Here is a 27,500-nt window from a genome sequence, read left to right as displayed (position 1 = left end):
TGAAGTCATTTTAACATAAATAATATCCTATTGGGTTTATATATACAACGCTTTATATCTATTTGACATATAAAGAGGGATGATATTTTTAAACCTGGTACCTGTATAAAATTTAAAGATTTGTTTACAGGGAAGAAAATGAACGTCTGAAGTCAGTTGTAAAAAGTCCGGCGCTATCTACTCTGTCCTGCGAATTCTAATGAATAAAGATATGAAATGTTATAATTATTAGATTATCGAAATCAGCTTAATACAATAATAATTCATCAATGTACAATGTGTTTGGCATTTTAAATTCAAATAAAACCATACTTGCAAGCAAGAAAAAGTGACCCTATATCATTCTTCTCATCTTTAGTTTTGTAGATTTTTCATGCTATGAAAGCTATAATCAATTACGTCCCCTGATTTTCATTTTTTTATTTCTTAGTTTTAATTGCATAACTGTTAATTATCAACTATTTTATCTAGACGATAAATGCACAATTATATTGAAATTGATATGAAAGTTAATGGAAAAGCTCTATTATCATGACAAATATCAAATGACAGTATGATGTACGCCGTTTTTGTAACTGTGTAGACGTTTTGCCACATACATAACGTAATTATAACTGACTTTTGACATAGACCTAATAGTTATTTCCGAACACTATTAAATCCACAAATTGCAGTAGGATGAATGGCAGTTCTGTCAAATGTTATCTCAAGAGAAACGTTTTGTTTTTATACGTCATACTTTTTATATTCCATTAATCGAATTCATTATCGGTTTGCCGAGAAGACGAATATAATTTGTTTTATCCAAAATATGAAAATTAATTTGAATTTTTTCTTCACATTTACACTCGATATTTTATATAGCTCGAATCATTATGACAATCTTAGTTATATTATGTAAAACCAATGTTTGTTCATTCTTTTTGTATCGTTTAATATAAAACTGATTTTTAGTTGTTCACAATAGACTAGTAAAGAAATTAATCACATTACCTGATTTTTAGTACCAATTAACGTTTTCACGAGAATCGGTGAAGTTGTGTTTCTATAATGTTAAAGTTGATAACACCTGGAATTATGTCTGAAATCATTGCTTTTATTTTACTCATTTCCTAAACCATGCTACAGAGGTAGCCGTGGCATTATGGTTAAGGTCTTGAAACCACTTGCCCCTCACCGCTGTGGGTTCAAATTCCACAAGGGACTTTGGATTCTTTCATGTGAGGAAGCTATGGAGCTAGAATACGGAACGTTGGTAGTTCGTGCCGGAAATAACGTAAGGAAGGGGCAACTGAGGTCTTCTTCAAGCAGTAAAGCTGGAAAGTCGCCATATGACATATACTGTGTTGGTTCGACAAAAAGACCAACCAAATTATAAATAATAAATAAATAAATACAAAATAAAAAAACATGCTATTATAAAAAACAGTAACGTCTGTGATTCCATTCTAAGAGCTTATATGGATTTAAACGGGTAGTCAGACTATTCTCTCCCTTACCGTTTCCTTCCCTGACGTTTCCTCCCTGACGATTCTCTCCCTATTTTGGGGGAGAACCGTCTGCATAATTGCAAATATGCAGACAGTTCCCTCCCCCCATTTTTATTTGTATATTATATTTGAAGTATTTAGATGTTAAATAAAATGGTAAGTTTATCATTAATTGATACAAATTAAAGAAAAAATATTTTATTGAAGTATTTAGATGTTAAAAATGGGTATATTTCAATGTGTTTAGTCATTAAAAATAATTATTGAATAATTAATTTGATAGGGATAATAATTAGATATTAATTATTGTGTTTTATTTTTTCTTCTTCATTAATTTGATAGGGATAATAATTAGATATTAATTATTGTGTTTTATTTTTTCTTCTTCTTTCATCTTAAAGATTAAAAGTAAATATTCAAAAACATATTAATTGATTGATTGTTTTTCATACCTGAAAAATTGCTTTGATGTTAAATTTATTTGATCTGTCTAAATAATAAGTGAATGTGCCTTAAATTAACACTTAAAATGTTGCAACAAACAAAATTTGTTTATTGATGAAATTTTGCTTATTAAGAACAGAACAGAACAGAATATTTAATTGGCATTAAATACAAACAATATTTATTTTCCAATGATTCTACACTTGATAGGATGGAAGAGACACAAAATTCCAGAATGACTTTACCTTTCAATGTAAGCGACCAGCAGATTATTGATCAAGCTGACACAAGTGTAACAGCAATTGTTGAGGAACCTCTGTCACAAACATTGATTGAAGAGCCTCAGGTTGAATTTACAGTGTTTGAAGAAGGCAGCAAAAGAGGTAAGCCTTTACTAGTGGCATCTGATGGGTATAGGTACTATGCAAAGAAAAGAGGAAAGAACTCAGTTCTGTGGTTTTGTTCAAGCCGGAGTGTTACGTGCAAGTGCTATGCCAGTGTGGTGCAGAAGGGAAGTGATTTTGTAAGGGGTAATAACTCTCACCAGCATGGGCCTGAGCCTTCTCTTAAAGACAGGGTTAGCGTTTCTGTCAAAGTCCGTAAGGAAGCTAGAGAACAACCTTTCAAAAGTACCATTGAGATTGAAATTTCGCCCAGCTGAACCTAAAGACCTAGACTTTGTGGTTGATATGGACTTCCTTAAGTGTCCAGACTTTTTGGTGGTATTCCTGGTGCCACAGTGAAAGGTTGTGTCTTCCATTTTACACAGGCTGTGTGGCGCAAGGTCCAAGAAGTGGGACTGAAGCCAGCATACTCTCGCCGGGCTACCATCTACAACTACATTTGTCAGCTTCTGTGACTTCCATTTCTCCCATACACACATATTGAGCCAGCATTCCAAGTATTGTCATCAAGAGCAAACAGTTTACCTCTACATGACCTCATCTCCTATATGGAACATCAGTGGATGAACCACCCAATCTTCACCATTGAGTCATGGTCTGTGTATGGTCTTACCATCCGCACCAACAACGATTGTGAAGGTAATTCTTTTGTGAAAATATTTTTACAATGAACTTCTACATAAATAAATAAATGCACTTGACACACATGAGTTTAAAAATAACTAGCATTAATTTAAAAAACAAAATTTTCTGATAAGAATTATTTTTATGATCGAACATTGTCGACTTGCATATAAATAGTGTGGAATACTGTATAATGTAAACATTTACTTAATGTTTCCATGGTATAATATTTTCAGGGTGGCACAACAAATTGAACCGAAAGGCTGGGGGCTTGAGCTTGTCATTTTACAGACTGGTACCTGTCTTACAGTGTGAGGCTGAAGAAGTGTCATATGAGTTGCGTCACCTTAGAGATGGTATTTCTACGCGTCGTGTTCGTCCAGCAGCACGCAAGATTGAGGAAAAGATAAGGGAGCTTTGGAAGAACTATTCTGCAGGGAATATTCAGACCAGTGAATTTCTTGAAGGCTGTGCCTCGGCATATGGTCCTCAGTGTGAAGAATAAACATTTCAGGTTGAAATAATGTGAAGTGATGAGTAAAAACTATTAAGAGGAGTGACGTGAAGTTAATGTGGCTTTCTGTAAAAACTTTTAAGAGGAGTGCTTGAAGTTAATGTGGCTTTCTGTGACTGTTTAATATAACAGACATTGTTTTTTGTATTAGAATTAAATTATCTTTTTTAATAATTTTGATATAATTTACATTTTTTGTGATATGATCATCAATGAGCTTTAAAATGAAAAATTTTCAATTCATGAAATTAATAACACTAAGCATAAATTCGAGTTAGTTTTTGATTTCATATTTATTCTATTTCAATTATATTACCTTTTATTCATATAAATAAAAAAAGTCTAACTTAATTAACATATTTTAATTTCTTTGTAATTAATTTCAATATAATTTATTAAAACTTCATTAATTTTTTACTCCAAGTCATATTTTTGTGATTGAAAATATTTAAGATCTGAGAAGAAATATCCAACAGAGCTGATTTGAACTTGGTATTATATATTGTTTCATGTTAATGACTACATGTTCTTTCAGAAATTTTGTATAAAAGTAAATGTGATTGCATACCAGTTGTTGCTTATTTGTTTTCTAAAATTTGTTACCACCCTTTGGCTATTTAAGCAAATTAATGAATATCAATAGATTGTTTTTTACAAGGATAGAATGTAAATAAGGAAAGGAGCGAAGTGTTAGATTTGTATAAAAACTTTAAAATTGTTTTTGGATACGAAGCATATTTAGATATTTTACCTAGTTCATTAAGATGTTACATCACTAGATTAAGAATTTCAGCGCATGCTCTAAGAATTCAAACTGGAAGGTTTGCCAGAAATAGAATACCTAGAAACGAAAGATATTGCCAATGTTGCCATTCACTAGATTTAGAAGATGAATACCACTTTGTTATTATATGCCCTATCTATTCAGATTTACGTAAAAAATTTATAGCAAAATATTATTATATCAAACCAAGTGTATATAAGTTTTTAGAATTGTTACAAACAGAAAATAAGACTGATCTTTAAAAATTAGGGTTATACTGTAAAAACGCAATGTCTATAAGAAATTCGATTATTAATATTACGAATTAGTGAAAAATTGTCTTGAAATATTGAACGTGCTATTTATTATATGCCTGTTAGTGTTTATATGGTTGCTTTGGTCAACCAGTCTGTGTTAGTTTGTATATATCTATGTTTATAGTTTGATGTTATAAATAAGATGTTATTTATTATAAGCTTAATAGTGTTTATATGGATGTTTCAAGTCAACCGCACAGTTCTAATTTAATAGATGATGAGTTATACATGTATTTAGTTATGAAAATATATTATAAGTAAGCCAAACATTGTTGAAAAGATAGCAACCATTATATGGATGTTTCTGGTCAACCGTACAGTTCTAATTAAATAGATTATTAGTTATATGTCTCATGACTGTGCACAGTTAAGAAATGTATTAAGTAGATTATTTTGTCTTATGACCCAAGTTAGTCGTAAGGCTTTTTCTTAAATTACAACTTTGCAATCGAAATATTTTTTAGAATAGCTAATTGTTAACCTTCCCTTTCGTTTCGTTTAAGGTTAACTGTAGTTTTGGAGTACTATTCCCTTTCAATATAGTATATAGTGTGATACATTGAAATGTTTTGTTATTTTCCAGTTAAAAAAGTGAAGTAAGAGCTATGACAATTGTGTCATAGGTTATCACATGAGACATTGATATGTCTATAGGTTGCCTTATCAAATGATGTTCCGTGTAAAATAATTATAACACTTATTTTCTTGTTGGTTGTAGCATGTTTACTTAATGAATGTACACGTTTTTACTTTAAGCAATGTTGATGTTCAGCGGCATTTGATTGAAATTTCAACATTGTCTTCGGATTATTTTATTTAAAGCTATCCAGCTTGCTTACGGAACGTCGGTAGTTCTACTCAGGTACCCGTTTTTGAGGGGCAACATAGGTCTTCTTTCACCAGTAATTAAAGCTGGTAAGTTGCTGAAAGACTTCTACTGCGTTGTTGCGACGTAACGCACAGCAAAAAAGGTTTACGTTTCTTGAATTGTTATTTTTCACAGTCGCACTACTGAAATTTTCTTGATTTAAGTTGACATTTTTAAAATTGTAAGTACAAATATAATCATGGTAGAGAGATATCCACGAAACGGAGTTTTATAAATTTAATTATTATTACAAACATTTTATGTTTAGCCTAGTTAACAACAAATATGTTAAGTAAGCAATTAGTCTTATTGCCAAAATTAATATTATATCTTCGTATTATTTTAACAGGTTTGCATTTACAAGTTTCAAGGCAATGGACCCACAGCATGTGTAGCGGTAATGTAGCACTTAACTGGAGGTAGAAAGTGGTAAATTAGTGTTGCATTATGCAGCTACATTAGAAGCTTCTTAAAATGTGTGCTAACTAATTACAACTACACATCAAACTTGAAATAATAAAAAAAAACTTTACCTTTTTTTTGTGCACAATTTACGTAAGTCGCATGATTTTAATCGCGTTTAAAGAACTTATAAAGCATAAAGGTACACGTACCTATAATTGGCTAGGTTTATAAAATATGTGTCTGTTGTATGTATGACATAGTCTAGTAATGAGTTTTGACCTTTATCAAATCATATTATGTAATGGCATAAAGAATGAAACGACAGATCAACAAACAGAGAGCGCCTTTACTTGAACAGAGTCACGAAATGTACTTGACCACAAAGAAGCATCGGTAAAGCACCAAGTTAACTAGTTTATAATTCATTTGCTAAAGTGCTAAAGAAATAAATATTTAAATGTCATCTATTTTTATTTTTACTTTAGTAGTTCGATTTCGTAAATTGGATCCATGATTTATTATGTTATTCACGAATTATGCCCCGGAAATGCTTCCATGTTATTTGTCAACATCTTTTTTAATTTTGGTGTACTTTTAAAGTATCCAAAACGATTCTTATTGGCCAATTATCTTAACCAACTTTTTCATCTGTTTTTTTTTTTTTGCACATGAACATTTATAAAAAAAGATGATACATTTATACCATGTTGAAATTGATTTTCAATATAGTCATGTTTAAAAATTGATAAGTAGCTACCAATGGTCAAAAGACCGAGTGAGCAATTTAATGTGCTAACCGTATTACGCAGTATCTATATAACAGGTTCTTATGCATCTTACTTGCAGCGAGTATTGACGTCAAAGTCTATGAGGTCGACGCCAACAGTATTATCAAACATTGTTGGATGTAGTCGTTATGTAAATACTGTTCTCCGAGTATAAATTAGGATTTTCTTAAAACACAATATTAATTGGTATCTTGTGACGATAAATGATACAGGATGTATAGTAATTTTACAAAATTGTTTTGTCACTTGCAAATACATAATTAAACATTGAATTATTGCTTTATACATCTATATTATTTTCAAAGTCGATGATTCTTTTTTTTTTTTGTTTTAACAATATTCTTTTAAGTGTCTTCAGTTTGTTTTTATCTTTAAGAGTTCTTTGTGATGAAGTAGATTCAATTGATTAACATACCTATATCAAATATTAATACATGTATTTGTTTAAAGCGATAAAAATCCATAAGATTTAGCGTCTATGACTAAATAAAAGTCAATTGTGAACCTACTGATCTGCCATGCAATGTACATTAATTCATCATTTCTTGTTAATACATAACGAAATTAATCTTTAGGCAACTTTGCTTCAATATTAAAGTTATAACATATTGAAAGACATTTAGTGCAGTGTTTCTTTATTATAAAGTGTATCAAAAGCTATCAGCAAGCTGCTTATAGGCTTCCTAACCTTCCCGTGCCGTCTGATCATGGTCGGCACTATTGCAATTTAGTTAGTTCATATTTTGGTTATCTTTCCCTAACAGTTATAAGATTGATCCATCTATTAAAGTCATTTAGCATTGTAATCGCACATCGTAAGAGTATCTCAGAATAAGACGAAACGAATATCGTACGCACAAGCGAAACTCTTACTTTTGTAATTAAGACAAGAATGATTTTCATCGCAAAGAAATCCAGTTTGCATTTAATATTTTGATTAAAGTGAATGTTAAAGACCACTGATTAATAGTCACATTGTATTTATTGTTGTTAGTGCTGACAATAACCTTTGCAGAAATACATATTTCTGATAATAAACCTGTGCCGAAACTTCAATTTTTAAAAAGCGTTGTAAAAGAATCGGAATTTAAGGATCACTTTATTATTTTTAAAGAGTGAGACTAAAAAAAGGATTGGAGCACCACACTAAATACCGTATTCCGGTACATACCGGGCAAGGCGCTTGAATCATAAAATGCTAAAATATTGCCTTTTTACCCTACGGAATGAACTGAAATAGGTCTAATTCATCTTTTCACGCCGATTTATGTATGATAATGAATGAAAAATGTAAAAATCGGCGAAAAAAAAAACGATATTTGTCTGATTTGTGATCATGATTTCTGCAAGCGTCTAGAGGTACTGCTCCAATCCTGTATTGAGTTAAATCCATTTTTAAATATAACGAAGACCATAAAACTCAAGTCAAGATATATTACTTTTCTACAGTTTATTGCAGGTTGAAAACATATTCATAACCACTGATCCCCTTTACTTACTTTCGCCCATTACTGTAATGTCCAAGGCTTGCACAATGTTTTTAACTTAGGGACAATAAGGTCGCGTTTCATGGACTGCACTAAAATATCACAATGAAGGTTCCTTGATTACCGTTGTATATACATGTAATGTCTGTGAAAAAAATCTGAAAGGTGATATTTCACCTTTTCTGGTTTGAATGTTGAATTCTGCTTTAGACGATGCAAGAGGGTGTAAAACAGAAGCTTGCATTCAACACTTCCCTCGGTGAGCAGGTCCAATAAATTCGAGACTACACTATTTCGAGCAATTTTTAGGCATTCTAGTTTTCTCTAATTTTAGATAGGTAAATACGTGAACCGTAAAACTCTTGTCATAATATCACGGCACTCAATAACATTTCTTCAGCAGGTAATATTTTTAAAAATCTGGATCAGAGGAGATCCTTTGCGAGCAATGAAACAAAAGTAAAAGGTGAAAAAATTGTCGCTCTTAAGTGACAGTATGTCTATCTAAAGCTTTATAGTGAGTAAACAGGTAAAAGTTAAAAATTAAAAGGTTTACAATTTGCCATAATTCTTTTTAATTTTATAATTTACTTCACATAAACGTTAAATAACTCATCAAAATGTATCTGTCACAGTCAATTTATAAAACAATTGAGGCAGTCTTTTATATTTTAAGCTGAAAATTAAATGTTTCATCCTAACCATTTTCAATATCAACATTTGGCCAATCATCAGCATAACAATCTTTTGAAATATACAGTAAATTTAGCTCAACTGGACAATGAAAATTATGAGCATAATTTCACTTTTAATAATGAATGGAATCTGTTCATGAAAGACCACAACTGTTCTCATTAAATTTATCTGTTCAAGACGAAATATAATACTTGTATATATGAAAAATTATCAATATAAACTAGAAAGAAATGCACTAGTTTAGAACTAATAGGACACAATTTCTAAAATGCTATTTAGAGTGTTTATGATGATATAAAATCAGCGCTGTGGATTCGAATCTAAGCAGGGCCTTTGGATTCTTTCATGTGAGAATGCTATCCAGCTAGCTTACAAAACGTCTGTGGTTCTACTCATGATAGGTTTCTTTTTTGTGCATGAAATGATGCTCGGGAAAGGCATCTGAGATGTTCCTCCAACAGTAAAGCTGAAAAGTCGCCATATAACCTTAACAGTGCTGGTGCGACGTAAAACCAAACTAAAGAACAAAAAAGATAAATAAATTGATTATAATAATAGTTATGAAATAAAAGGACAAAGTCATTATAAAAAACTTACAAAACAACTTTGGATCCACGAAACATCAAGGAAATTTAAAACATATTTTTTTCATGAATTTCATCTGTAGATTTGTTGATTTCCTTATCTCAGTTCGCGACTGTTTATTTTCCTTGTTTATTTGTGTAACATTGTCTCATAAACTATTATATTCTTAATTTATACGACTCATGAAAGAAGTGTTCTGATATTGGTTATGAAAATATTACGAAAGAAACTCTTATATCATGACAAATATCAAATGCCAGCATGATGTACGCCGTTTTTGTATTTGTGAAGACCTTTTCGCAACATATATAATGTAATTATGACTGATTTTTGACATAGACGTAATTTTTATATCCAAACACTATTCATTCCACAAATTGCAGTAGGATTTATGATTAATGACAGTTTTGTCAAATGTTATCTCAAGAGAAACTAACAATTCTTCTGATTAGTCTTTCTAACATGCCATTAATCTAATTCATTTTCGGCTCTCAGAGTAAACTAATATATGTTTTGTCAAAATGCAGACAAGTTCCCAACGTTTCCCATCTTACTTAACAGCGCTATTATATTTAGATAATCACTACGATTAAATTGTGACCATTAATCTCTAAGTGTTACCTCGACCTTTGGAGCTAGGTATCTTGGTTTTGCAAATTACACAAAGTTTCACCGTGGTTCACATTTGTGCCAAGGTATATACAAATACCTTCATGCATAACAGAGTTTTAGGCCAGACAAAATACGCTTACAGCTGAAATTTGACCTATAAGTTAACCTAGATCTTAGAGCTAAGGGTCTATGTCTTTCGCAGGACACAAAATCTTATTATACTACTCATGTGGTAATTCAAAATCATTTGATGCATGGCAAAGGACCGGACACAGATACGCAAAGACACATATGAGTACACAGTATTATCATGGCGGGAACATAAAACATTTTTTTACCGAGGATTGAGGGTGTCTACTCAAGGGCATGGCATAATGTCTCATTATTGTGAATAGTTGTGCCCAATTATTTTCAAATCTCTTAATAAATGAGAGAATGCTATTTTGACCGGATAAGATTTTTTGTTAACAGTTGATATTTTAGGGTCAAGGTCTAGTGTATGACACATCATCTCATTATATTTAACATCTGAGACATTTTATAGAGGGTTTTTGACGGATGTTGAATTTTGATATTAAAATGTGATCTTGACCTTAAAGGTTCAGATCTTGTGCATGACACACCGTCTTATGATACACATCATGATTTTGCAACTGACTTCAAACTGCCATGATGTACGGCATATATCTCGGACAGTCAATATTTTCTACCTGTATCTTTAACTTAGTGTGACCTTGACCTTGGAGCTAGGAGTCTTGGTCTTGCGCATCATGCTTATAATTTGTGTCAAATTGTTTCAAGAACCTTCGATGCATGACAAGGTTATGTACTAGAGAAGTCAAAGTAAGCCTCAAATTGCAAAGGCAAATTGTTAAGTTATTTTGACTATCACATTACTTGGGGTAATTTTCGTAACATAGAGCAAAGTAACTGTCGTATCGGTGTTATGAGCAATATAGGCATGTTTTTATGTTCGAGTGTGTTTGTCAGTTGCTTAGACGCATTGACATCAAAACCACTTATTGACTCTTAAATTAGAAATATTTTGTGATTACCCAGTATTATTCAAATAACAAATTGAAGTAAAATCTATGACAGTTGTGTCAAAGTTATCATATGAGAAATTGATATGTCTGAAGATAATTTATTCATCAAATCATGCTATTCAACATCTCGTACAAATTTTCATTTTCAGAAATGTTTATGCATTGCAATATTTGTTTAAAAGGCAAGCAAAAAACTCGCGGAATTCAGGTTAATTGCGATAGCATTATTTTCAAACATACACTTAGTGTTCTTTGATTATAAATTAAATTATCAGCCTATTGAATGACCAACATTAGGAGAACGATGATAACTCACTTTAAACATACTAGTATATGATTGATTTTGCAAGGTTTTAGGTAATGAACAAAAAGAATGTGCGGCGATATTTTATCATTTATCTGTACGTAGACAGTGATGAATTAGTGCTGCATTTATGTGCAGCTACATAAGAAGCTACTTTATATCAGCTTGCTCACTAATTACAACTACACATAAACCTTGAAATAATAAAGACTGTTCTACATTTTTGTGCACAATTAACGCAAGTTGCATGTTTTCAATCACGTTTAAAGACCTAATAAAGCATTGCATTGCACGTACGTATAATTGCCTAGTTCCATAAAATATGTGTCTTTGGTATGTATAATGTAGTCTTGTCATGTTAATGTATGAACTATTCACCGAATAATCAAGATAGCAATATTAATTAAACGCTGCTCTGAAAGATACCAATCAACATTAGAACCATCGGAAAGTAAGTATCAAACTAAAAAGGAAAATGAACTAAAACGCAAAGACATAAGAGAAGGACAAATAGAGGGCTTGCAAATTACTCTTCGAAATAAACAATTCAAATTAACACAATTTTACTAGTTTGTCATCGGAATCATGTTGTACAAAAAATAAATAAGTGACGTCATTTGACTTTGCAAAGCGCTCCCATAGTCATCTAAATTATACATCTCTGTAATAACACAATACTGTGCACAAAATAACTAAAAATGTGAATAAAATTTTAAAAAGCCCCCCCCCCCTGCATGCACGTGCGTGATTATCACAAATAAAACGAGTTACACCCCAGTTCGGAAACTATATAAATTAGGGATGTCATTCGGAGTTCGGATATCCCAACGTTCGGATCACAATTCGGTGTTCGGAGCCATTTTTCCGATCCGGATGTTCGTAAAAAATATTTCAGAGTATTGAGAAAATGTGATAAAAACATGCGTTGAGATAATAGACGTAGACATGGTGTTGACATCATATTGTATATTGTACCTTAGTGTGACAATACACGTCATTATCTCTGCAGGCCACAAAATTAATAATTACTATAAAAATTACGAGTCAGATATGACACATGTTGTAAATCTATATTAAACACCAAACAAATTTAAGTTTTGTAGGATTCAAGATCAATATTCTAAGTCCCGTGCGATTGTTATCGGCAACTTTTTTATGTCCAAATTTAAATGATTAATTTGGCTATTATTTTTATATTTATTTTGGCTTACCGGCCCGTCGACTCCTTTTTTTTTGAGAAAATGAAAAATCGGCAGATACAAAATAATCAAATCAAATAATGCACTAACGAATAATTATATGTTCATTTTCAAGCTTTTATTGAAATTGATACGCTAATTATCCGACAAAATAATTCTCTCTTTTATTATTCATCAAACATGTGCATATTTTTATAAAACAAATATTTCACAGGCTCCAGATGACATCCCTTTTATAAATGACCCTCGTAAATGATTTATCTTTTTTAAATGACATAACGTTTAAAGATTTGTTTGACATTATCAATATTGATGAAATTTCCAAAGACTTTCGCAATTGCCTCGATAAATTACAACCTGCTTTAAAACCAAAACTTAAAGATATACTATGTTGAAATTTGATAAATACTACGCAGTGTGTTTGATATTATAAAGTAAATATGTTTTGATTTTACACAAGTATATATGTTATGTTTAAATTCTACAAACTATAGGTGGTCACAATATGAATATATAGTGTCAATTAAAAAATGGCAATTCCTTTACGAAAAGACCAACTTTACTTGACCTGTAATAGGGAACACAGCTTTCCATACATAGTTTATTTATTCCTTTATTCAAATATGACATATTGAGTAAGAATTTCATATATTTCAATAAATTTCTTTGATAAAAATATTTTAATCAAAGAAAAGCATAGTATATCCTTAATTATTCACTCTCCAATTAATTGCGGTATGGTTCAAGGCTCAAGTGAATATCATTCTCAAAGCAGCCATTTAAAATATTGCAAAGTTAGCTGAATCATCAGCACTTGACAAATAAACAAGGCCCAAATAAAAGCAGATTACATCAATAAATATTTTTTTTCTTAATTTAACAACATCTTACATTATGGTAAATCGTTGCAAATGGAAAAAACAAAAATAAGGAAATTGATATTCAGCAACCGACACCACCGCCACCCCCCCCCCCCGAAATAAAAAATAAAAAAAGAGTCAGCAAGAATAATATCAAAACACACGCGCACATGCACTATAAAGAAATAAAAATTATAATAAAAATAAAAAATAAACACGATAGTACATCATCATGTAAGTTATTTCCATTTCATCCCTCATTCTTCATTTCTTGTCATAGGCATTATTCCACAACTGTTCTGCTCTTATTTAGAAATAAATCACTGAATAAATAAATCAGCCGCTACTAAATCTGTCTGTGGGTTCGAATCCCGACAAGGACTTTGGATTCTTTCATGTGAGGAAGCTATCCAGCTGGCTTACGGAACGTCGGTGGTTCTACTCAGGTGCCAGTTCGTGCCTAAAAAATGCACAGAAGAGCAAGTGAGGTCTCCCTCCACCAGTGAAGCTTGAACGTCGCCATATGACCTTAACTGTGTCGGCGTGACGTAAAACCCAATCAAACACACAAACAAACAAACAAAACGAAATCTGTCATTGCTGTCTGATCATTGTCTGCACCATTCGTTGTTCAGTCAGTATGTATCCCAAAATGACGAAGAATGACAGCTCCGTGTGCATTATTTAGCATTGTAAACATCTTTAAATATCATGTATCAAATATCACTATGAAAATGAACTTGCTACGATGTAAGTGTACCTCAGCATAAATGTAGACAGATCAAATAAAGCTATAATAAGACCAGAATAGATCTTTTTGTGCATGTCTGTACAAATTGTTTACGTCTTGAAAGAATCCAATCGGCATTTACATTCAATGTTACTGCTCACAGATTATCAACCTCCCCTGTATTGTTATCAACTGCAACTTATCAATTCAAATCATCGAATTAATTCAAAATAGATTTTCGATAATAATCTAAAATAAAGTATTATCAGACTTTAGGGACATTGCATAAGCTTAAAAAAAATCCTGAAATCTCAAATATCGTTGTAAATGATTCGGAAAGATTGCTTAGTCTTTGATGTATTAGAATTGGACAAAGCAAAATATATAGCTCCATGTTTAGTTTAAAAGCTTGAAACAATTGACAGATATGAAATATTTTCCCTTTATGAAATATAATATGAAATTTTCCATGAGAAATTCAATAAAAAAACCAGTTACAAACATGTTCAATGAAAACTTATGAATATGCATTTTCAAATGATAATTAAAAATATGAAATCGAATTATAAATAATGTAAATATATATATTAAAACCAATCTTTCATTTAAATATAGGCAGACAATAGCATAAAACGAAATTGTTGTCATTACTACGATGGATATGTGAAGATTAGTAGGTTTTATTTCCTATGAAAAGTTTAACAACTTTCGCCTGTGTTAATGTGTATATCAAGTAAAATTTGTATGACATAAGCCTCAAAGACAACATGTAGATGATTAATGTAAAAATTAAATTTAATTGAATCAGATAACACACTCTTGTATCATTATAATTCATTCATAACCGTTATAATTCATGTATTTGTGAAAACATTTTTTCGACATACAGTGCAACATAACATAATTCTTACTGACTTTTGACATAGCCAATAATTGTAATTTCCAAACACTATTCAATCCAGAAATTGAGATAGAATAGGATGAAAGTTGCATGTCAAATGTTAATCTGCAAAGAGAAACTAATAATTTCTTCCTGTTAATTCTTCTCTTACATTTAATTAATTCAAATTCTTTCAGTTTTCAGTGTAAACCGATAATTTGCTTTTGTCAAATTGCGAAATCTATTGAAAATTTCCCCTCAGATTGACAAGTGATATTTTATGTACACGATCATTATGATTATCTTTTTATGTAAAACCAATGTTTGTCTACTCGTTTTGTATTGAATAATGTAAAAGCCGATTGAAGTTTTATAGAGGAATGATGTTTGACTCCTGCAACCGAATCTCACTGACTATCTAAGAATGTCTTCTGTCATGGCTTTTTCGTTCTACATAGACTAGTAAGGAAGCTTACCACACAAACATCAGTTCCTTATTACTTAACCTTTTCTTCAAACAAGGAAAAAATTAAATAATCTATTTGTTACCATTAATAGTTAACTGATGTAACCATTACTATTGGAAAGCATGATTGTATGAAATCATTGTATTGTAAAAAATCAGTTTTGCCTTATTCAAACCCTAATATGTTTATCTCGACATTTCGTTATCTCGATATTTTTTGGACGGTCCCGATGACTTCAAGATAACGAGAGTCGACTGTACATAACATAATTCTTACTGACTTTTGACATAGCAATAATTGTAATTTCCAAACACTATTCAATCCAGAAATTGAGATAGAATAGATGAAAGTTGTGTCAAATGTTATCTCAAGAGAAACTAATAATTCTTCCTGTTATTCTTCTCTTACATTTAATTAATCAAATTCTTTCAGTTTTCAGTGTAAACCGATAATTTGCTTTTGTCAAATTGCGAATACTATTGAAAATTTCCCCTCAGATTGACAAGTGATATTTTATGTACACGATCATTATGATTATCTTTTTATGTAAAACCAATGTTTGTCTACTCGTTTTGTATTGAATAATGTAAAAGCCGATTGAAGTTTTATAGAGGGAATGATGTTTGACTCCTGCAACCGAATCTCACTGACTATCTAAGAATGTCTTCTGTCATGGCTTTTTCGTTCTACATAGACTAGTAAGGAAGCTTACCACACAAACATCAGTTCCTTATTACTTAACCTTTTCTTCAACAAGGAAAAAATTAAATAATCTATTTGTTACCATTAATAGTTAACTGATGTAACCATACTATTGGAAAGCATGATTGTATGAAATCATTGTATTGATATTGTTTAACTTAGTTTTCATTTTAAGCCATGTTTGTGTTTTGCGATTATGGATTAAAAAGAAAGCAATACACATGGAATTCAAATAGGACTGATAACTGCAACAGCATTATAGAATTTCTCAAACAAAACAGTTATTTCGTTTCTTTGATAATATCTTGAACGGTAATTCAGAGTCATGAGCAACAGTACCGGAACGAGAACGATGATAACCCACTTTGAAAATGCATGATTGATTTATTATCTTCCCATCTGTATAATAAGCAGGAAGTATGTTTATTGTAATACATGTTGGTGTTTCTTGAAGCATGTTTTATACGGTCCATTTCTCTTTCAATTGATATTTTCTTGATATAAGTGGACCTTGATAAATCGTGTGTACCATGAACCACAGGATATAGAGACATCCATGGAATGGGCTAGTGATGTCTTTCATAGCATTTGTATTCATTTAATTTGATTTAGTATGTTAAGAAGATATGTGTATTAGTAAAGGATCAGTCCTAATCAGAATGGATATACCTGTGTGTTATTTGGTGGTTCGCAACAGACACATTAAGGCATTAATGTATGCAGAATTTGTGTAGGCAATTTATCAACTGGATATAGCCAGTGCCAAATAAGTGTTGACTACATAAGATACTACTTAAAACAACCTCACCTCAACTTTGAAATAATGAAGATAAGAATTTCTTTCTTTTCCGTAAATCGCGTGATTTCAATCGCGTTCAAAGAACTATAAAGCATGATGTCAGAAATGCATAGAACTAGTTTTAATAGATATTATTCTGTGGTTTGTACAACAAATTTAAGTTATAAGATTTGATCTCATATCTAACATTTTGTTTAGGTTTTAATTATAAAATAAAAGACCATTAAGAGAGGACGAGGTTAGCTACCCCGAAAAAACACAGTTAAACAGAACCACATGTAAAGCATCAAGTTAACAACTAGGTTGTTGTTCATACCAAGTTGCACCAAAATAAACATATTGTTTTAATTAAATGTTAGGATAAAGGCATCTCACTTCTACAAACTTGATTTAGCTCTCATAAATAATAATATAATTATAGTATAAAACTAGGAAGTGACTAAACATTGTATTAGAATAGTATCATTTAAGGTTATGTATTCATAATTATTATATTTATGTTACATGTACAAGTAATATGGTAACAAAATTATTAACTAAGGCATCAAATGCGTAGAAAGAATAATATACCTTAATTAAAATGTATAAATTATTTACTATGTGTAATGTTTGGTGTTGTGCACAAAAATGGCGGTGAGCTTTTATATTATCAATATTGATCTAAATTGACAAATGGCATTTACTCTGCTGTCGGCTACAAAAAATGAGAACAAATACCAACGTTCACAGAACACAGTCCCCGACACACTCCAGCCACATCAGCAGGCCTCCTAAAAGGCACCGAACTGAAACAGGAGAGGCCACAATGACGGCGAAAGAAGGGGGCATGTAATAAGTAAAACCCTTCCGTGCCGTCTGATCATGGTCAGCATCCTTCATTCAGTCAGGTGTCCCGAAAAAGACGAAAGATGAACATGTTTATTTACGAAATTTAGAATAGTAATGGGGCAAAACAGAGCTCTTCTTAAATGATCATATTCATATAAAAATACATTCTCCAATTGTACCTCAGATCAAGAAAACGAATTCAAGCAAGCTCTAGCGGAAAAATATGATGAACAAGATCAACAAGGAAGGGCGGCGTCATTGAACACAACCCCCACACGATACAGCAACACAGGACCACCGGCAAGGAACCCAACAGGATAATTGTTACATTTGAAATGAAATATGCAAAATCTCTCGCGGAATCGGTGATAATAAAGTATGACTTTTTTAAAACTAATTATGATATTAAAATATTATATGAAATACGAATAAAATAATAAGATTTGAACATGTGTAAAAGTAATTCATTTCAATGCATTTACGAATGTTTATAAAAATATATAATTGAATGATAATTAAATCGAAATATATTGAAATTAGGAAAATCTTATTGCAAAACCAACATTGCATCAAATTATTTTTTTTAAATTACGTAATTTCGTCTGACTTTCGACATGGAAAGAATTGTTATTTCCAAACACTATTGAATCCATACATTGCAGTAGGATATATGACATTGTATCAATTGTTGTCTCAAAGGGAATTAATTATTCTTCTAATTCATTCCATTAATCATTTTGTTTTTCTGGTTTTAAAATACACCAATAACTTGTGTTTATCGGCTATTTAGCTATTTAACACCGGTTTTGTCGTTTTGATGCGACAAAAATAGCCTAAGGCTTTCATAGTCAATTTATACGCATCAAAACTACAAACCGGTGTTAAATAGCCGATAAACACCGCTAAGACCGACATTATTTCTTAAATCATTATGTTAATCTCCTTTAATAAAGCCGAAGTTTGTTCATTCAATGTCGTTTTTATGCGACAAAAATAGCCTAAGGCCTTCGTGGTCAATTTATACGCATCAAAACTCCAAACAGGTGTTAAATAGCCGATAAACACCGCTAAGACCGATATTATTTCTTAAATCATACTATGTAAATCTTCCTTTATAAAGCCGAAGTTTGTTCATTCAATTTGCATTGCAAAAAAACATTTTAAAGTTGTTATAGTGAGAATTGCGTTTGTCTTTTTTAACTGAACGTCACAGACTGTCGAACAAGTCTTCTGTCATGTTAGACTCGTAAAGAGGTTAACCATATCAACAGTAGTTCCTTACCCCTAATGCTTTAGGTAGCAAATGTAAAGAATGTCTATAATCATTGCATTGATATTGCCTTACACGCTAACTCAACAATGTGCTAGGTGTTACTCTCAGCGTTTTAGTACGTTGTCTTACACGACTTGCTGTATACAGCAGACAATTCTTATTGACTCTTGACATAGAAATACATATTATATATCCCTATACTGTCAGTTAAGAAATAAAACTAAGATCTATGAAAGTTGTGACAACGGTTATTACAGAAGAGACTGAAATATCTATAGATGTGACCTAGAAATAGTTAATTTATCTAGTCATGCTGTGCGTAACATAACTCGCATTTCTTGCTTTATGTAGCACGTTAATTTGATGTATGTACTCATAAACATTTTAAACATTAAATTCTATGTTTCTGTTTTGCGATATTTGTTTAAACGCAAGCTATACATATCAATTTAAGGTAGACAGCCTTGTGCCCTGTCCTGTTTTTGTTTGGGGTTATCCTGGGCTCCTTGCCGCTGGCGCTTGTTGCTGGATCGTGTGTGGGTTGCGTTCATTAAACGCCTCCTTTCCTTTTGATCTTGTTTATCATATTTTTAGGTTGCCCTGATAACTTCGACATGAATTATTAAATTACTCAATAAAAACATTTACTTATTTTTTTGTTATTTATTATATCTTGTATGGTATACTAAATGAATTTGTAGCTATGAGTTACATCAGCGGCACAGAACGATTCATGTATGATATATTGTGATATGATATGAGGCATCTAGTCATCTGTATAATTATTAGGAAGCTAGTTATTGTAATACATGTTAACGTTTCTTGAAGCGTGTCATTTTACGGATCATTTCACTTTCAATTTATATTTTCTTGATATAAAATAGATAAATACAGAATCCCTAAAGAAAGCCCAACACGACAAAATTGAAAATGTTGCAGGCTCGGTTTGATTGAGCCTGTTCATGGACGGTACTGGAAAGTGCAAGTTACCGTCCACGCCAAAGTTGACATTTAAATTTTTGTAAAATGAGAGTACAATGACAGAAATACACGGAACTGGCTACGGATGTGTTTAAAAGTATATGTAATGATCGTTTATGATTGATTTTGTTCAGAATTAATGTGTTTCAGTAACTCATAATTCATAATCCGATTATATACATACTTGTATTGTTTAAGAGTTTCTCGTCACTTACATTAAGGCAATGAACTATATATATTGGCATGTTTGGTGGTAATTTATTATTTAACTGGAGGGAGACAGTGGTAAATTAGTATTGCATTTATCTGCAGATACATTAAAATCTACTCAAACTTTATTACTTATTTACCTACACCTCGTCATCTTGAAATAATAAATACAAGTACACCTGTTTTGTGCACAATTTACGTAAGGCGCGTGATTCAATTGCGTTATGAGAGGTAATAAAGCATAAACATGATAAAGTTGCACGTACCTTTCATTTACTAGTTTTACTTGTTCCATAAAATATGTTTCTGTGATAAGTATTGTCATCTAGTTTAATCTAATGAGTTTAAATCTTTTATCATAAATGTTTGTATAAGTTTCAAATATTAAACGAAATATCAATAGAGCGATGTTTACTGAACGCAGAACCTAGGTATACCCAGCAACACAGAACAATCGATAAGCTAAAAGTATCAATCAGGGAAATCAGAGAAAAATAGCAGGACAAATAGAGGGCATTTCAATAATTGCTGATAATAGATAATTCATTTGTCATAGGGAGAAAATTTTGCGCAGTCTGACCAAACTTTAACCTGGGACCCTCAAAACACCATTGCGCGGCTCTACTGACTGTGCTATACGGTCGCTTACATATTTTTTCCCGAACCAGTGAACAACTCTAAACTGTGACATATATGTATATGACCTAGTTAGACAGTCAATGGCTCTTGGTATATCAATATCTTGTTTTTTCTAGTTCTTTTCAGTTAAGAAATTGAAGTAAGATTTATGACAGTCGTGTCAAAGGTTATCATATGAGAAATTGATATGACTACAGCTAGACGAGATATAGAAATTTTGTATTCATCAATGAAGTTGTTTGTCGGAAATGTTAATTACTCAATTTAAGTAACAAGTTACGTTAAAGTTGATATTTTCAAATTGAATGCACATTCGTTTTAATCGATTTTTTAAAAACCGAAATGTTATAAACAATACAATGATGCTCAGGTCACTTTTGCCCCAGACAGGCTTTTACGTTTATTGTTCAAGCTTTTTATTTACCTTTGGTTAACCCATAGTTTCCAAAAAATACTCATTGGTCGATTACTTGAACCACTTGTTTCCTCTGCTGCTTTTTTGGCACAGTTATAGGGATGTAGTAATAAATTATATATACTATTTTATTTACAATTTTCGACTTTTATGAAACACAATTCGAATTTTATCAGTACCTTCCTCTGGTTGCAAGCATCTAATATACACATATATCGTTATGTAACTGTTATAAAATTCATGTTTGCACTTCCTAAACCAATAAAAAATTGTTGGTTTATAATGTGCTTTGAAAAAGAGAAAATAAACTATTGCTGAGATAAAAGTATGAATGTTAGAAAAAATGTTTCAATGTATTACTTGTATAATATAGGTTGCCGCTAGAATATTTAATGTTCAGGGTTTATTTCATCAAGTAAGAACCATCGTGCCCTATGTTAAGTATATTGTTTTCAACTTTCATTCAGTATTATAGCAAAGAAGTGTTTATCAGAAAATCTCCAAAAGCATTGATTAAAATTAACCTGGATTAAGTTAATTAAGAGAGCCGAAAATTAATTTCAACAGAGTTATTTTATAAGTGTGTTTTACAAACTTTTATATTAAAAGTTAATGTTAAGTAAATGAAGCAGAACATTTGCAGTGTTTAATTTTTGCTTAATGACCATTGTTTTAATTTTTAGCACATCCATAATCCATTTAACACATGTATGATTGATGCGATACTGATGTGCTATTCATAAATCTGCATACCAGGAAGGAAGTCGTCAAAAACACGTTTCTTTTTATTCAAGCGTAACGACTTCTTATTTGTCATTTGGAATTATTTTCTTTATAAATAATGTTATTTATCGAAAAGAGTGCAATATTGAGAGCCTTTTAAGGAACGGTTTCTTTACTTTTTACTGATTACAAGAAATATGTTTTGAATATCTCATAAGTCTAACCTGCTCCTTCCTGCATCACTCATTTTAAGGGGGTAAAGTTAAAGCATGTTTGGTTGTAATTTATCATTATGTACACTGAAACCGATGATCTTACTGAATACGATAACTCCTTGCATCCTATTTTACATTCTTTTGTGCACAATGTATCATTGTTGCATGATTACACTTTGCCATTTCAATATATTTTAAAAATTGCTCATAACCTATTTATTAAACTTATACAACGCAATATAGAATTTTGATCTCACATAATTAAATGTAGATATAAACAAATGTCACCTGATAAGAACTATATTTCGCAATAACTTGTTCAAATGATACTTACCTAGAAATATGGGAAAATATATATAACAATAATATGGACTTGCTTATTTTAACTTTGCTTTAATTTAAAATAATTTTGTCAATTTTTTTAAACTATATCTGTTTTGATCGCTTATTCCAAGCTACATTTGTCAGGAAACATTCTACGTAATTCCTCTGAAGCGACATATATTTTATATATTAGCATATTTGTAAATTTTATCGCTGCATCAAGAAATACATGAAAGCACATAAGCCTTCGAACTTTAGAAACAAATGTCACTAATGCGTTATAAATAGCTCACGGGACGCTGATTTGAAAAAGGCTTAACAGTGATATGATGCACTTTTCCAAAATGAAATTACTAAAATACTAAGTTTGAAACAATACGTAATTGTTTTTTTCAACAGAAAATAAAAGCAGAAGGCCAATTTAAATACGTTGTGAATAATATTAATTTCTGGCAATTCAAATTCACTTTATTGTTACTTTTTTATTGCATCATGACTGGCATAAAAACCCCAGAGAAAATCATTGTAATTGCTGGATTCACAAGAAGTATGTTAGCGGGAAATTGAAATTCATAAAAGGGCAACAAAGAAAATATTTTTTCCTGACACTGTTTCCAACCTTTTATAAAACATACATTACTGACTTACATACAGTTATAGACTTAACTAACTTGTACCTCGGGGATATTTTTGAGCTATTTTCATTTCATTGTCAACTATTTAGATAAAATAATTATAAATCATTTCCAAATGTGACACAGGTGAAACAGCTGGAAGAAAACATCTATAATGCCTTTCAGCCTAAAATCAGATAAACATATAAATCGTTTAGCTTGTAGCATATAATTACGTTTTTGCCATACCTTTGATTACGTACATACATTTGTAATTGACTGCAGGCGACGTGACTGGTATCACTTCATTTTATGGCTAAACAGTATATATATAGACATAATTTCTATTGAACAAGGAATCCGAAAACAAGAATGATGATAACAACCGTTTGTTTTCTATTATTTTCGATGTGCATTGGTGAGTTTTAAAATTACAAAATGGACTTGTTTTTAGAAAGTGTTGCTTTATCTTAAAATTCGCTATTATATGCATTTTTTGTTTGATGTATTTAATTGCTAAGTTGAAAAGTTGTTCTAAAACAAAATAAAAAAAAGAAAATAAGTATTTGATACATTTTATTTGAGCTATGTAGTTAAAAAAGGTTAATTTCTTAATTTTCATACACATTATCGCGTATTATTAAATTAAATGACATTTTATATGATATAATTAAACAGGATAAATACGTAATTGTTCAATTCTATTGTAAATTTCAAATGAAAGTTTCAAAGTTTTATTCAACATTCCATTTGGCTGAAAAGCCCATGAGAATAAACATAGCATGTATCACTTTATTTATCTTAATTTAAAGCACTTGGTGCCGGGGAATGTCCTCTCGAAGCATGTACACTCGACTTAAAACCACCCGGTTGTCGTGCCGTTTCTTTCTTCGTGCACAATGGTGAAGTTTGTCAGAGCTGTGACATGTGTGTTAGAAAAAGTAAGTTGAATTTTCTGTAAACGGCATTTATTCCTACATAAAGAGATATTTATAAGTATTTTGAATGAATTGCATGATTTAAATTATACATTCTTTTCGTGTATCCATTATCACAGGATCTTCCTATTTGAAAGACCCTGGCTAATTTAAAAAATAATTGAACAAAATAAACAGTTTCAATCTTTGAAATAAACACACATGTATATTTATAACGTAAAACGGTATTGATATACTAAACCCTGATATAGAGCCAAATCACAATGACTTATTTCGTTATTTCACTTATAATAACAATTAAATTTATTTTACATTATATATCAAAAGTTAAATATTAATAATAAATGTTGCTTACGCGATACATGAGATAAAACAGATATGACCTATATAGGAGCAAGCCGAATGATGCACAGATCTGTAAAGATTACATTTTTCCATATGTTAGATATTATTAGCAACTTTTAGAGTTTTATATTTTATTATAATTCAATATCTATTCATTTTGGTTTCTACAACCGAACAAATAGGAACACAAAAATATTAATATTGAAATAATCATGTTTAAGTAAATGTGTTGTAAATTATATTATGTTTTCATTTTATAATGTTATTTGTAGCAAACAACCTTATCGACGGATGTCCACTACGGCCCTGCAATCGGATGTACATACCCAAACGATGCAGAAGGGAAATGTATTTTGTGTACCAGGGTGGAAAGATCTGCCAGGATTGTCCAAGAAACATATGCAAATATTAAGAAAGAAAATAATAAAATGGTACCAGAAATTGTGTTTGTTAGTGTTCCTTTTTATCTGTCATATCATGGTGTTTGAAAATGTGATTTTCAAGTTTACTGTTATTCCTTTTCTGAAACGTTTACGAGGCGTATCGAACGTGGCTTCTAGTTAATCTTTTTAATTCCGTTTTAATTTTTAGAGTAGCAAAAATGTGTCTCGATTGCAACACCGGCTGGTTGAAGAAAGAAAATAAACGTAATGTTTGGAAAAAAAAACACAACAAAAACAAACAAATAATTCACATTATGTGAATGAACTTTAAGGGTATAGAACTATATTGTCAATGCACCATTGGCTTTAAAGTCAATTTACTTCCATATCGATTTCATCAACTCATTGCATTTTGAACTCTTCTCTTAATAACTTTCAAACAATATTTATTTAAACAAACATATAGTTTTATATACTTTAAAGCATGCTTGAAGGCATATTCGCCTTGGCAAAGTTTCTATTGCACAGCTGCCACCCTATCATTGGTGAATTTGTTAATTACTCATTTTAAATATTTCAATTTACAAAAAAAGATAATTAAAAAAATAATAAAAATAATTAACAGATGCTTACAAGGAGAAGCGTAATAATGTCAAATGATGGTCAACTCACTTGCTGATCCCGAAAAAAATAATAGGGTTATCAGAAATGCTTTATTTTATATAATTGGATAAATCCTGTGTCAAAGGTAAGACACATGTGCGATCTAACCGAGACTCAAATCCGGAACACGTGAGCTATCCGGTCGCTTACAAATATTCTCCCCTAAATAATGAGAACAGTTCTGAACCGTGACATAATCTCCCGTTATATTGAAATTCGTCCCCGAATTTTCCAGGGTTACAGAGCAATGTTTATTAAACTCCGAGTTATATCCAGTCATGGCCCCGCGTATGGCGCCAAATGCAAAAAAGTGCAGCCATATATGGACTCGAACCCTGGACACTCGGACACACCGTTAAGCGGATCTATCGACTTCTCCCCTATTAAGTGAACAGTTCTGAACCGTGAAACCTAACATCTCCTACCTGATATACATTGCTAAAAATGTCAAATTATAATATTTCAATGTCAGTCATGAGGTTACATTATATTTTTATTACCCAGGCTGCATAACTTTTTAAGAATTTGATGATGTCTCCGACGAAATGCTTTGTTACAAATATCGAAGCTCTTTTACTGTAATGTCACACAAAAATACTGAACTAAATGAGGTACTTTGTTGTTCTCAAATAGTGAGCCCAGTAGCAGATGATCGAATGATTGACCGAAGATGAATGGTTAATATAGATGTTGTCAGAGGACGATAAAGCTACTTGCAAAACAAATCGAAATCGACATTTAACTGTCAGAGAAAAATATATTAAAGACATTTTTTATCGGAATATATAAAGGTCTTTGTACACTGAGAGACCCATGGGTTAGCAGCAACTTAATGCATTTTCTGGTACATGTTTATATAAACTTGACTCCAACATGACCGGTTCTGGCCCATTTGGGCATCATTTACACTTTAGAGATTGTAATGCTCCATGCAAGTTATCTAAGCACTTAGCATCACACTATCATGAAAGATGATTTTAAGTCATTGTCACTATAACAGGTCTATATTAAAATAAATGACTACAAGTATAGGGAGTCATTTCTTGACCCCAGACGCATGACATATAAAACTTTTTGTAGATGTCAACTTGGCAATGTTACATGCAAAAAAGCAAAGCTCTAGGCATTGCAGTTTCATAAAAAGGCTAATTAATGAACATCCTCATACACACAAGTCTGTTTAAACTTACAGACTCTAAGGCGGGACAATTTCGACCTGAGGGGCATTATGTTTTTCAATTGCAAACGACCACGAGGTAAATGCTTCATGCAATAGATCTGCACTGTCAGTGAAGACGATGTTTAAAACGTCTTTCCGTACACGTTTATCTGTAAACTAAACGAATAAAATTTAAGAATGGGCCATATTTGACCCAAGGTGTTTGACCTAAATGGCGTCTGTTGAGGTACAAGATGCAATGCTACTACATGCCAGACATTAAAGTTGTTATCATTTTACTTTCACACAAAAGACGACTCAAATATATTGTCCCAAACAAGATTATATTAACTATGTGACACCAGGGGCGGTGCCAATTATGAGCAAAGTGGTATGAAATATGTAAAGTTTGTTGATGACCATAGATTGACGGTTACAACCAATTATGTAAACTCTAGGCATTGTAGATTGTGAGGAGAGGTTTAAGTTATTTTTTCTTAAAAAGTCTAAATAAATTTAAGTCAACCCGATGCGCGACTAATTTGTGCCCTAAATGCATGTACTAGCAATGGTACATGCCCAATATGTTAATTTGTGCATTGCAATTTTATCAAAGAAAACTTATTACATGTTGTTACATATATAACCCTAAGTAAATTCAGTAAAAACAAGATTAAGATCAACAAGGTAAAGGCAACGTTCTCAGGATGCGGCCCCTTAGGTGGGGCTAATTTATGTTACATTTGAAGAGAACAAAAATGTAATGGAAAATGCCAAATATGTAAGCTTTGGGCTTCGTAATTGCT

General features: G+C 31.5%; 3 protein-coding genes across 3 annotated transcripts; all 3 read left to right on the top strand.

Annotated features, from left to right (window-relative positions):
• Positions 1-2,123: 2,123 nt before the first annotated feature.
• Positions 2,124-2,595, top strand: LOC132729982 (uncharacterized). The gene has a single exon (XM_060715818.1). The coding sequence runs from the start codon at positions 2,146-2,148 to the stop codon at positions 2,593-2,595; it is 450 nt and encodes a 149-aa protein (XP_060571801.1). The 5' UTR covers positions 2,124-2,145.
• Positions 2,596-2,647: 52 nt separating this feature from the next.
• LOC132729989 (uncharacterized) lies at positions 2,648-3,705 on the top strand. The gene is made up of 2 exons (XM_060715827.1): positions 2,648-2,977; positions 3,199-3,705. The coding sequence occupies exons 1-2, from the start codon at positions 2,887-2,889 to the stop codon at positions 3,465-3,467; spliced, it is 360 nt and encodes a 119-aa protein (XP_060571810.1). The 5' UTR covers positions 2,648-2,886; the 3' UTR covers positions 3,468-3,705.
• A 19,791-nt stretch (positions 3,706-23,496) lies between these two features.
• On the top strand, positions 23,497-24,931 carry LOC132729987 (uncharacterized). Its single transcript, XM_060715825.1, has 3 exons — positions 23,497-23,624; positions 24,019-24,147; positions 24,762-24,931. Exons 1-3 carry the CDS (start codon positions 23,579-23,581, stop codon positions 24,899-24,901), a joined length of 315 nt encoding a protein of 104 aa, XP_060571808.1. The 5' UTR covers positions 23,497-23,578; the 3' UTR covers positions 24,902-24,931.
• The last annotated feature ends 2,569 nt before the right edge of the window (positions 24,932-27,500 follow it).

This window comes from Ruditapes philippinarum, unplaced genomic scaffold, assembly GCF_026571515.1.
Source record: "Ruditapes philippinarum isolate M1 unplaced genomic scaffold, ASM2657151v2 ctg2110_1_1_1_1, whole genome shotgun sequence".
Lineage (NCBI taxonomy): Eukaryota > Metazoa > Mollusca > Bivalvia > Venerida > Veneridae > Ruditapes > Ruditapes philippinarum.
Note: the sequence above shows the minus strand (reverse complement) of the source record. Positions and strands in the feature narration are given on the sequence as shown.